General features: G+C 40.9%; 2 protein-coding genes across 3 annotated transcripts in view; one reads left to right on the forward strand and one right to left on the reverse strand.

The window, feature by feature from the left end:
• The window catches only part of NAA16 (N-alpha-acetyltransferase 16, NatA auxiliary subunit), a 366,631-nt gene that overhangs the window by 270,616 nt on the left and 82,312 nt on the right, over window positions 1–13,703 (forward strand). The gene's annotated exons all lie outside the window — the stretch shown is intronic.
• Window positions 1–13,703, reverse strand: part of VWA8 (von Willebrand factor A domain containing 8) — a 174,965-nt gene that overhangs the window by 158,864 nt on the left and 2,398 nt on the right. Inside the window, exons 2-3 of one of the 2 annotated variants that reach the window (XM_052705550.1) lie at window positions 8,107–8,148; window positions 5,486–5,563 (exon numbers count right to left, since the gene is read on the reverse strand). In XM_052705550.1, the coding sequence (XP_052561510.1) occupies window positions 5,486–5,563; window positions 8,107–8,148 (120 nt within the window). The remainder of the gene's footprint in view (window positions 1–5,485; window positions 5,564–8,106; window positions 8,149–13,703) is intronic. The other variant, XM_052705551.1, reaches the window with a different exon arrangement.

Genomic DNA, 13,703 nt, shown 5'->3' on the forward strand with positions numbered 1-13,703 from the left:
ATCATGGTTATTATGAATCAGAAATATATCCGTAAAGATCTAAATGTGGCAAAGCTTTTTCCCCCCACACACAAAATAATCATTAATTATTGGAAGAGATTGGGTCTGGAATCTACATCACTGACACATTTAAAGAACACAGACGGTAAACATCTACCTTTATCTATAGTTAGGATTCAGCTGACTTTGCTATGAAGCACCAGGGACAGTCTTCAGCACCCAGACTCTTCCTGAAGATTTCTATGACAGTGTGCCACCCTCTGCTCCAGCCTTGGTATAAACAAAATAATGGGGATAATGATGTAAAATGCTGACAGCCTTACAGACAAAGAAACACCACTGAAAATTCTTGGTTAGGAGATAATAGCCAAGCAACATTACAGCTGCAAGGCTACAAGAAAACTAAGTACTGAAATAATCACAAACTCTGACAGGAGACATCTTTATGCTAGGAGAAAAAGAAATGTATGACAAAAACCTTTGTTAACATGAAATTACAGTCATCTTGCAATCCAACCTGTCTCAGTAGTGTGTTGCATTCGGTAAACTTGTGGATTTGATGTAAACTAAAATGAAGGAACACATGTTCCAGCACAAATCTGAACCCTCTTTGAGCAAGAACTGAATGCACACACTTGTTCTCCTCTTCTGCAAATGCTGCATACCATTCCAGGACAAGAACACAGAGGCATCTTACTGTTAAGGCAATACTGATTAATAAGAAAAAGAAGCTGCTGACACCACTGATCCCACTACACAAAAATAGCTCTGATTTCCCCAGCATCAGAAGAATTCCCCTTCAACAACATAATTTCATTTAGTGCTTCATTTAGTTTTCCTTCTCTATTTCATCCTCATATGTCTCAACCGGTCTAACTAACAACCTATACAACTTAACAGAGACACACTGAACCCCAGAGGTATATATGCATTTCACTTCTGAGGGGAGGGTGGCATAAAACCACAAAGTGTTTGAAACTAACTTTTCCAAATGCAACAGTTACCTGTAATAGGAATATAGGCAAATTCCCAAATGCATTTGCACCTTCACACAGCAGCACCTACGTGGCATGACCACTGAACATCACATTTCCTGTCTTAATGAGGATTCTCTGTCATTATACAAAGCCTACATCAGGAAATTTTTGGTCAAGATTAATAAACACAAAGTAACACAAAAAGCCACACAAAGTTTCTCCAAAGAATAATTACAGATAAGATCACACTTTTCAGGCATGGTGGGATTTTAAAAATGTAGGTTTTGTTTTTGCTGATAAAAGAACAAGCAGTGCAAAACTAAGTGCCTGCCTTCTAGAACGTGTCAGACAGAAACCCCATTAACAAAATTCCCTTGCGTATGACTCATTTTTACTTGTCACTTAGAAAAATTTAAAACAATTCAGATTTTATGTACCTTTAATTATCATCTTCCAAGAAAAAGCCATTTGCCAACAACAGCAAAACAGTATTTTATATTAGCACACAAAATGGAGTGCTACATAGCGAGGTTGCAACGTACCTAGCAAAAAGCCAAAAAGCCAAACATCAAATCAGAAGGTAACCAGCAGCACACATCCTGTGTGTTTCAGCAAAATGTAATGACATTCAAAGAAAGACTTAAAATTTGATCAGTTTAATGTAGTAATAGAAAGAATGAAGTTACCTGGTATTAATTAAGGATAAAATGACAAAGCCAAGATTTTGTAGGTACTTAATACGTTTACATTCTTTATTGTGTTACAATTTTTCCTCAAGGTTCCTAAGGCTATTTTTAAGCCTAGAATAATAATGTAGAGTTTAGAATAAGTTGTAACTTCCTTAAAACTTTCTGTACATTATAGATACGCACTTCCAACGTTACTGCATTTTACCATGATTATTATCTGGCAGAATAACAAGAGCATTCTATCCTACACAGATGGTAAGCTAGAAAACTGCATTATTTGCAGTGCTAGTAAATGAACTGTCACTGCTTTAATTCCCTCCTCTTAGCTCTTACTCCACTGCAAACATCACAATGGTGAAGTGACTCCAGACCTTTTCAAAACCCAGTGAACTGGGTGATCAAACTATTTCTAGTCTTAGCTTAAAGGAAATGTGGTGAGAAACTCGAACAATTCAAATGCAGTATCAGTCCCTATAGCAAAATTTTAAAAGATATGGCATCTAAGCTTACAGATGAGTGTAAGCATGCAACTACATTCATATATTTTACACCAAATATCTACAGCACAGTCTTTCATACCGCAAAACAAAAACTCTCTTAGGGACAAATACACTCAGTAAGTGATGCCCGTTCTCTACAAATGCCTCACAACAAAGCTATAATAGACGTGGAGCCAATATAATCAACTTAATTTCAATAAGGGAATATAACCTTGTTCTCCGTGGTGATATAACCACAGAACTTAAAAATCATGGCATAAAAATTTCCTACATTAGAACTATATGAAAAAATATGTATTCAAGTATTAGAGAGAGATTTCCTGCTATAAGCACATGAATATTCTACCTTATTTAATTATAATTAATTTACTATTCAAATTCACAAGCAAAATCATGTACCTTAAATAACCCTTCTGTTCAATAAATGAATACTAATGAACAGCAGTATCTCAAGCATGCCAGTTATGATCATTCAAAAAGAGAAGCAACTAATAAGATACAATAATATGTAATTATTAGCAATGTAATAATTGTTAGTAAATTTTACTTTTGGTTGTAGAATCAGATTCTAGCTAAGATCCCACAGCTCTGTACAGTTCCACTGTACTACCTGCTTTCACTAGTTTTCAGCTTCTTCTTCCTTTAAAATCACTAACTAAAACAACATTCTTCTTTATCAAGCATTCTCATACTCTCCCACCTCTCATCAGTCCAAAGACCTGAAAGACATTCTGTTGTTGCAACAGAGTTAACATAAATGTTGCTGAAAAGTGCTTATGTACCAAAACTTGTAATAGTGCCTGCCACAGTTAGGAGAAGTGGAAGGTATGGAGGCATTGTTAAAATTAATGCTTTTGGTACAGCACAGAAAACAAGAAAATAAATCCATCTACAAGAAACTTCAATAAGTGAAACTGATCGCATTAGTCATGGATACAGATAACTAATGTATCTCATGATCAAATGAGAAAGCATAGGAAAAAGTGAAACACAAAAATCCATCCTCTAAGAAGCAACGTAAAGAAATAACACAGAGCAGCATTTCTCAACTGCTTGGCCGCGTTCCCAGAGAGCTCACAAGGTGTGGGAAGCGCTGTTACACTCAGAAACGGGAATCCTTTCTCAATGGGCAACCCCATAACAGCAAGGATTGACACGTGGCATAGGATAGCTTTGGTAACTTCCATCACCTTGAAGAAAGGTGTCACAGTGTCATGCTTAATGGGGCACAGGAACTGAGCAGTCCATAATCCAGATGCCGAGCATCAGCCTGGCATACCAACCTGCTGGCAGACCTCAAAACTAATCACTGGCCGAAAGCAGATAAAATCTCTCTTTCTCTGTTCCTGCTACATTTCTTGAAGGACAAACAGATCAATACATGTTAATTTTTTATGCATCTAACGTTTATATTAAATGCAAAGGAGTTGCAGAAATGTTTTATATCACAGAAGAAAGGCTGCGTTTCAAAAAAGAGGAGGGTTAAGAAACTTAGCTAAATATGGCAACTGTAACAGAGGTCTACTATCCCACAGTTACTAAAAATAAGGAAGGCCTGACAAACCCAAATACTATTACCTAAGAATGCTACAATATAAACCTTCACACAGCAGTTTCTACCTTTTCCAATACTGTATGCCTGTAACACACTTGGTGAGCATCTCTCACAGCAGTTATCTGCCATTCTGCCAGCTACACAGTGGCAAGTCTACTCTTGGTATTATCGACACCACCTCTGTAAACCGAAAAGAACCACAGAACCGAAGAAAGACTAAGGTTGGAAAAGACCTCCAAGATCCCCTAGTCCAACCATCGGATCGTGACCACCATTCCCACTAAACCATGTCCCTCAGTGCTGTATCTACATGCTTCTTAAAAACTTCCAGGGATGGTGACTTCATCACCTTCCTGAGCAGCCAATCTTCAGCACTCTCTGGGCCTGGGCCTCCAGACAGTTTTCTACCCAGGTAAGAGTACAGTTGTCCAAGCCATGAGCCGCCAGCTTCTCCAGGGGAATAGTATGGGAGACAGAGTCAAAGGCTTTACTGAAGTCTATATAGACAATCATAGAAGATCAGTTTTGCTAAGCAGGATCTGCCTTTCATGAGCTCATGCTGGCTGGGCCTCATCTCCTGGATGCACATGCCATGTGATTGCACTCAAGATGATCTGCTCCATGACTGACCCCAGTACCGAGATTGGGGTGACAGGTCTGTAGTTCCTCCAATTCTCTTTGTGATCCCTCCAGTCTCAAAATAACCTCTCATCCCACCCAAATAAATCTGCAGTTTTCTTCACTCATATTCCAGCTGTAGGACCTTGCAAGTCTAGGGAGGACAGTGACTGGGAGTTCTCAATGCATGGCCACATCTAAGCATAGCCTAAGGACTACATACCCTTTTAGAACAGTATATGTGTTTGGTTTTAATCTGAAATTTTGTCTGTGTGGAAAAATCAGGTGTTTTTTGTTGTTGTTGTTGTTTTCTTTGTTTGTTTGTTTGTTTTTAAGTTTTGGATATCCAGTAGCCTTTACAGCTATGTGGAAGCACTGAACAAGTAGCAAGTGACCATTCTAGATCCACAGGAAAGAACTGGCCTGAACTGCCCTAGGAAATGCCACAACAAAACTGTGATTTCCTTGCTGATCCAAAAGGAAAAGTTGGGAAGCACGTAGCCTCAATAAAAAGGAGGAAATGCAGGAAATATGGGTGGCTACAAATGTGTGGCATTTTTAATAAGGTACCAAAACGTAATGTGAACTAATTGCATATATACATATGCACACTGTTAATCTGCAGAGTTGCCAGTGACTTTGCTAAGTATTTGATAGTACTTTTTATCATTGTGCAATTGATTTCTCATTAACTTGATGAATTTTGAAAGTCTGCTTACAACAATAATATGATAACCTAGAAATGGTAAATAGCACAGTAGAAAAACCTCACACATTTGCCATATAGTAGAAAACTTCTAGGACATACTGCAATTGAATGATAAACAGGTACAGCTCAACGGTCAAACAATTTGAGCTTCATGAAAAGCAATTAATGAAGCAGCCAAAATATGTAAACATACATGTATCCCTGTACCTTCCCATATATTACAGTGACAAGATACGGTCAAAGTTAGGACATTCCAGTATAATCTGCTGAACCTGAGGTATCTTAAAGAGCTCAGTAAAGAGAGCCTTCCCCAGCGTACATTATTTTTCAAACCACATTTCTTAAATAATTTCAGTAAAATCAGTAGAGCTACTAGAGGAAGTAAAGTTTTTAGAACAAAACCTCAATGTCAATTCACAAGGAAAGCAGATTCTTACTGTAGTTCTGTGGAACAAGTTCTGGGTTCTTCGGTGTTTTGAGTTTAAAAGACACATCTCCAATAGTGACAGTATCACCTGAAAAAAGAGAAAAGAGTCTTTTAGTTCCTGTATACTTTTGTTGTGTAGAATATGTTCATATTAAGTTTACATCACAGGCCTGCAGTGGTAATTGAGAGCTATTAGTTTACCAGTCAGGCTCTGATGCTTTTCAGTAGGTCAGTTATCAGCTAAATTTATATCCAATAAATATTCCTCACCTTCTTCCTTCCACAGCTAACTTTGTTGGGAGCTATGGAAGTCAAGCTCACTATAAAACCCTGTTCCAGATACACTGCTTGTTTCTTCAAATGAAATCCTTAGCTTGTTTGTCTGCAGAAACAGCAGTGAGAAATACTTGTAGGTAGACCATGCAGGAAGGGCCACATCACTCCCATTTATAGGGATAATGACTTCCTCATTTTCAGGTAGCCTGAAATGGAGTCTCTTGGAGGTACAAAACTTTATACTCATGCCAATGCTCTCTACCTGCACTCCCCAGCTTGCAGCTGAAGAATTTGCTACCTTTTCAAGGTTAGAGAAGTCTTGCACATTTCTTGCTCTGGATTTCAGTAAAACTAAAGCACCTGCCATGAAATTTACTAGTTAATTCCTAAGACCTGTCTTGTCTGTCCTTCTGCACTGGCAAGCTTGAGTTAAATTGCAGGGCATGCCCTGTGTACTTTCTCACTGAAATCAGAACTGAAATCTAGCTTGAGCCAGGAAATGGGTAAGCCAAAACCCGGGAGGCCAAGAGAACAAGCTGCAGACTGCTAACAAACTCAAAGGGGAATTTTTCCTGTGACCACGCTAACACAAATTCAGAAGTATAAAGACCACAGAGCTAAGTAAAATGTTGTTTTTGCCATTATAGTTGGTGAAGATCACATCACCTTCGCTGCCTAACAGTGTGTAGCTGGAGAGGATTGCAATGACTGCCCCATGGTGCAGCACTCTGATTACACCACCTTTCCATGAACTGGGGCCAACCATTTTAGAACCATTTATGCTTGTGTTTGTTTGAGAAATGAGATACAGAAAAGACACAGCTCATGAACGAGATCTAACTCCAAAAACTGTTTTTTTGGTTTGCCCGACAGCAACCAGGGGGATGCGTAAGGAATAAACGAGTTCAGAAGGCTGATGTTGGAATTGGAAAGGAGAATGCTGAAGAGGAAGTTTGTCCAAACTGACAAAGGCAATCAAAATGGCTCCCACACATACAGCAGCTCTCCTTTTCTATTTTGCACTCCAATGTGGCCTATTACTGGCACACCCAGATGTAACTGTAGATCTCACAGCACTGAGAATTCACAAATTCTGATGTTATTCAAATGAACCATAGGAAATGCTACACATTTAGAACTGGATTCACAGCAGCCAGTGAGGAATCACCTACAGCAACAACCAGGAGGCAATGATGAAAGGATTACAGATCATTTCCTTTCAAATTGAAATGCTTACCAACGCCCTGAGCCTGGGATTCCCAGCCTCACATATATGCCCACTCTTGGGCCTTCATGTTCCTCCTGAAGCACAAATAATCACCCCAAAACGTTTTTCCTTAAAATATCAGCAGATGACATATGATGATGGTTGCTCTTACATTTTATGCAACAATACAGCACTTAAATGGCTTTCCAGAAAGTGGGAGACAACAGCAATACTGCTATTTAGAAGGTGGCCAAGGGTTCATTCCTGGTCCCGAGCCCAAGTGTCACCAGGCAGCTCCCACTCTCCCTGCCTAGAGCTGAGCACCCTTCTCTTCCAGACTCATGCAGGAACCAGGAAGCACAATGGTCCAAAACAGCAGGGGCTAAGCTAACTATTAAGCAGCAGTCCAAGGCTTCAGAACATCTCCTGGCTCTCCTTGAACCGCAGGATTGGTATTTGCACTCTGCAAATCAGAGTACTATGCCCTCTTCAGCGTGACGTGTTCAGTCACTCCAAAAGTCCAGCAACAGGTCAGGGGTATTGTGCCTGTTGTGAGAACAGTTAAGTATTTTTAAAGAGCTGACAAATGAAAAACAACCACTTACAGAAGGAAGACACTGCAGGCTTTGAAGCTCCCAGGATTTTTCTGTCTTCTCTAAGATTAAAACTAGAAAAACTGTTTTACTGCACAGCCGTTGTCTCCTGTTCCCTTTCCTCTGCAGTAGCTCCAACCACCCCTTCTCACTGGGAAACAGCTAAAGAGTTTACCAAAATGCCTCCAAGTTTACGAAAACATCCTGCAGGCCCACTGCTTCCTGCAAAAATTGACACCTCTCTCATTAGCTCAGCTAGGAAGAATTTGATCATTCTAAAAAGAGCTGGTTGCCTGATATATCCTTAGGAAACCACTGCCAGGGTTTTTTTCTTCTTCTCACCGTTCATCAGCCAACATGCAAAGAGACAGGAGTACATGACTAATGAGCTTCTAGCTGAAATCACCTCAGCTCAAGTTGTAAATACTCTTCCATACATATACAGTCTTCCAAAACATAGCAGGGACAAGATGCCAGATGCTGAGACAACAAAGTGTCAGACTTCTTTAGCACGTTGGAATGATGATATCATCTACATAAGAATGCTTTAATTACCTGTTTTATTGGCATTGAAAACCCCAGTTGATTTTCCAGAATCTAAAGTTAAGAATACATAAATAAATAGATAAATAAAAAGTAAGTTAATTTGCATCTCTTCTGGCAGAATTTACTTCAGACCCTAAGATGCTAACAACTGATCTTACCATTTCCAAAAATTCAACAAGTATTCCAGCCATAAATGGACCCTGCAAAGTAAGGTAGGAGGGAACTATATGAAAGCAGTGGAGAGAGCTAAGCACACCAAATCCCTAACGCAAGCTAAATACATTTGTCTTTTAGGTTTTGTCGCTGCCTGGAGACAAACATTGCCTCAAACTCCCATCTGTCCACAAAGCAAAAATATTAGCCGTGTTTAATAGAAGTACAAGCAATATCAAACCAAAACAGCACTGTCTGTTTTCCTAGCTAAATGAGCACAAGAGGGATTAGTACGTTAATCTTATCACACACTTCCACCTGGGCTATATTTTCTTGTCTAATTCATTTCTCCTACATTCATTTAAAATCTCATGTTTGGTTATGCCATTTCCACTGCATTTCCAAACTCTCTGAGCAGAGTTGTCAGCCCAGATAGGCTCTCTCCAACATTACACCAGCTGGCAAGGAGCTGACAACAGCCTGCCTGGTAGAAATGTGGTGTTAAATCAGCTGGGCTTGTCATTTGAGAATATGAATCCCAAACAATTTTTCTCCATTGCAAATTATAGAATACTCTATAAATACTTCAGTTCACTAGCTACTGCTGTACTACCATGCACAAAAGCTACAGAGGTGAAGAGGTGGAGATGTGCCCTGGTTTCTTATCTCTCACATAGAAAATAGCAATCTTAGCTATCACAGTCTTCAGGGAAAACAGTAGGATACAGTCAGTGCCTGATGTACAGAGATATGCCAGCTAACATAAAGCAGTTGCCAAATAAGCCAGAATCTAAAGGTAAGTGGGACATCCCATTCAAGGACTGGTCAATATACAGTGGCAGCAGGCAGAGCCCCATGTGATACGGGTCAGAAATTCAGGGCACATAAATACAGTGACCCAATAATAGGAACTGCAAGAGACTCTCTGAAAAAGTTATGAAAACAGCCTCAATACATGCAGTGAACTCTTCCTAGAACATACTGCTTGGACAGATCTGACTTGCTGTGAGACAGGAGTTAACATGCATATCCAGTCAGCCAGTAACCACAATGCACTGATTATGATGTATCTATTCTCCAGAGCCACAGTGTAGATAATAATATACACATCTGCTTTTTCCCATAAAAAAAAAGACAAGAGCTCTTCAGGTGAGCAGGCCTATGTCTTCCACAGTCTACTGAGGGCTTCTGAAGGGAAGGGAGACCCTCCCTTGAGAGCTCCCCTTGGAGCTCTTGCTCCAAGCCCTGCCATGCAGCTGGAGGCTGGCCAAGCGCTTTGGTAGAGCACCACTGATGAATGCCCTGTGCTTTTTATCCTCCCTGGCTCCTCCTATTGACTGCAGCCAGGCACAGAAAAGCAGAATCACAAAATCGTTGAACAGTCCATATTGGAAAGGATCCGAAAAGATCACTGAGTCCAACTCCTGGCTTCACCCAAAATTCTTTATCTAAGAGCACTGCCCAGATGCTCCTTGAACGCCAGCAGCTGGGGCCATGCCCACTGCCCTGGGCAGGCTGTTCCATGCCCACCACCCTCTAGTAAAGAACCTTTCCTTAAAGCCCAACCTGACCCTCCCCTGACACAGCTCCATGCTGTTCCCTCAGGCCCTGTTGCTGTCACGGAGAGCAAAGCACAGTGTTGCCCCTCTGCTCCCTGTAAGGAGCTGCAGCTGCCATCAGGCCTCCCCTCAGCCTCCTCCACACTGAATAAACCAAGAACATCCACATCTCCTCATATGTCCTACGTTGTAGACCCTTCACTATACTTGTTGCCCTCATTCAGATAATAACAGTTTTATGTCCTTCTTATGTTGTGGCACCCAGATGCACCCGGTGCTGCAAGTGATGCCGCACAACAAAGAGCAGAACAGATAATCCCTCCCCTCACCCTATGGCAATGCTGGACCTGCTGCACCTCAAGGCAAGGTTGGCCCTTTTGGCTTCCAAGGCCAAAGTTCTGGTCAAAAAACACTTAAATGGTAACACTAGCTTCAGCAAGTATCAACTATCCTTCTTCTCCTCTTCTCTTCCCAAGACAAGGAACATTCTCTACTCGTACTGTCTTTTTCTATGTGGTGAGAAGAAAAAGATATTGTTGTTTAATTGAAATTATTTACAGCGACACTGCCCATATTTGAAGAGAGACTGATTACATCTCAATTACTATTTAATAATAAGAAAGAAAATAATAAATAGCCCTTTCAAATCACAGAATCACAGAAGCAACAAGGTTGGAAAAGGCCTACAAGATCATCCAGTCCAACCATCCACCCATCACCAACAGTTCTCACTAAGCCATGTCCCTCAACACAAAATCCAAATGTTCCTTGAACACCTCCAGGGTCGGTGACTCCACCACCTCCCTGGGCAGCCCATTCCAGTGCCTGACCACTCTTTCAGAGAAGTAGTATTTCCTAACATCCAGCCTAAATCTCCCCTAGCACAGCTTGAAGCCATTCCCTCTAGTTCTATCACCAGTTACATGGGAGAAGAGGCCGACCCCCAGCTCACTACAAGCTCCCTTCAGGCAGTTACAGAGAGCAATGAGGTCTCCCCTGAGCCTCCTCTTCTCCAGACTGAATATTCCCAGCTCCTTCAGCCACTCCTCATAAGTCCTGTGCTCCAGACCCCTCACCAGCTTTGTTGCCCTCCTTTGAACCCGCTCCAGGGCCTCACTGTCTTTCTTGCAGTGAGGGGCCCAAAACTGAACACAGTACTCGAGGTGCGGCCTCACCAGAGCTGAGTACAGGGGAAATATATTAATGTATTAAATAAAGAAACTCACAGCAAATGAGAACACACTACATAGCTGTACATATGTATTTAGACTTTGGATAAGAATTCTGCACAAAACAGTTCCAACCTCTTGGGAAATCCTTTCTGTAATCAAGGTTTTTACAAGATGCTACAACAAAGCTTGAGGAATGCTGAGCTTTTAGACAGCTAAGACGACTGCCTTTTGGCCTCTTTAGTCCTGAACATATGTGAGATTACCACAGTCCAACAGCAGTCTTAACGTATTACACATCCACTTGTATGCAGACCATCCATCTGGACTCAAAAGCCAAAAACAGCAAAAGCACATTAAAACCGTGAAGGTGCTAAGCTCCACTAACATTAATTTCTGTGGGATTAGATCACATCTGTTAGAATGAAACAGTTTGATTTCTAAATTATATTCAACTGCGTATTTCCAGGTTTTAATTTCAATACATTATGAAGGAAAAAAAGAAAAAAAAAGAAAAGAAAAAGGCTTTCATCTGACATTTATCCAGCACCTGAGCACACGGGTGGCCCATCCTCAAAGTGCCAACTTTTTTCTTTATGAAACAAAAATTAAGCTTTCAAATTCTTTTTCCTCAACTTCCGTGAATACATTATTCAGTTTTTAAAACGCCTAATGCTACGATGCTCTCACATACCTGAAATACAAATTTCAGAATATATCTTAGTAACTTGCTTACTGTATCAGAAAAATGCTAACCTAAATGCTAAAATCAATTACCAAACAATCTTTGAAATACTGGCTGGAAGGCACTCTGAATATAATCTTCTCCAGCTTCCTGCTCAACTTCAGCTTATAACCAAGGCTAGATCACATTGTCCAAGGCCCTGTCTTGGTCTCAGAAACCTTCAAGGATGGAGATTCCACAGTCTCTCCACTTAGCCTCTTGCCCTGCTGCACTACTCTACTAGCAAAAAGGTTTGTTCTGCTGTTCAGCTTGAACCTTATAAGCCTCAATTTGTAAGCACTGCCTCTTGCTATATTATTTGCCACTATTAGGTAGTTAGACTTCATCTTTGTAACCCTAACTGCAAGTTGCAAGCAGACTTCTCCTCTTTTCCTCTCCCTTCCTTGCAAGACTATCAAACCTAGCTCCCTCAACTTCTACTCACCATCTGGTGCTCCAGGTCCCTAATAGTTTTGATAGCCCTGAAACAGACTTCAGTTTCTCAGTATTGCCCTAGAAAGGGAACTCACAACTGGACACAGCATTCCAGGTGGAACCTCTGTAGAGCATTCTGGAGATGAGCCCACCCTTGCTCCTCCTGATCCAGCCAAGCCTGTCGTTTGCTTCATGCTATGAGGGTAATGTTGGCTCACATTCAACCGCACATCCACCACAACCCTTCAATCTCTTCAGCAAAGCTGCTCCTCAGCCAATCCCTTCCCAGCCTGTAGTGCTATAACACAGTAAAACTGAAGTAGAACTGGCAGAACTTCACACTACTCCTTGAACTTTTGGAGGTTTCTCTGGACCCAAACCTCAAGTTTAAGGCCTTTCCGGACTTAAGACCTGCAGTTTGCAGAGCACAGTGATTTCATCCCTACATAGCACATGGTACTTCCTACAGTCCTTTTCTGTTGCCTGTCCTTATTTCATTTCTGTATGCTCCTTTTTCGTGTTTTAGCTCATTGTGAGGTTTTCCGCTTGACCAACCAGGCCTCTTACTGAAACACCAAATAAGTGTTTCCTATTTGGGATATATCCTACACCACGGGATTATCTGTTTGTGAGCTGCCTTTAAGTTTTCTTTAAAAATGGTCCCCCTCTCCTGGGCATTTGGCTGTTATCAAAGGATTTTACCTGCAGGTCTCCTGAAAAAGCAGAAGTCTGTGCTCTCCAAGCCTAGAATCTGAATTCTGCTGCTCACCTTCCCCAGCCTTGCTCCAGCTTCTGAGCTCAGTCATTTTATGGCCCCAGAGATACAGGCTACCATCTATAACCAAATCAGTCAGTTCTCCTCTACTTGTGAGCAGCAGACAAAATGTTACCCTTGGCTAGGCTCTCTGGCATATATACTGCAAAACTGTTACCAGCACTGTCTAGAAATTACTAAAAACTCATGCAAATACCAGACTGCCCTCCCAGCAGATGTCTGGATGGTTGAAATCCCCCACTAGTGTGAGGGCCCAGGAATGGGAAGCTTCTGCTAGCTCTCTGAACACCAGCTCACAACATTTTAAAACCGTACAAAGATTCTTAAAGTACAATTTGCTCAGTTCAGAAAAGCCAGGCTATCAAACTAATCTAAACAGAGCACAGATATCAAGTAAAATGTCAATAATGTGTTTCAATTAAAAAGAAACTATGACTTAAAATAAATAGTGAGTTGTTTTGAAAAGTTCTTAAATACTGAAACTTCTTTTAAAAGATTATCTTTTAAAAGATAATAACGCAGATGAAACAGCCTTCAAAATTCACTGTGGCATTTCCTGTGCAACCATTCTGAGTTTGCTAAGCAGGTTTGACTTCGGCCTCATCAATTACAATGGGCATCAACAGGTGCCTTGACTGTAACAGTTGCTAAACAGGAAAGCTTAAATTTTGAATGCCTGCCAAACAGAAAAACTTGGAAGCTATTTACTGACATTTACTCATGGGAGCAACTGTGAAACCCTATTGAAGACCACAAATACTCAGAAACTTATCTGCCTGGCAGCTCATCCC

The sequence above is a fragment of the Tympanuchus pallidicinctus genome, unplaced genomic scaffold (genome assembly GCF_026119805.1).
Source record: "Tympanuchus pallidicinctus isolate F22 unplaced genomic scaffold, pur_lepc_1.0 scaffold6, whole genome shotgun sequence".
Lineage (NCBI taxonomy): Eukaryota > Metazoa > Chordata > Aves > Galliformes > Phasianidae > Tympanuchus > Tympanuchus pallidicinctus.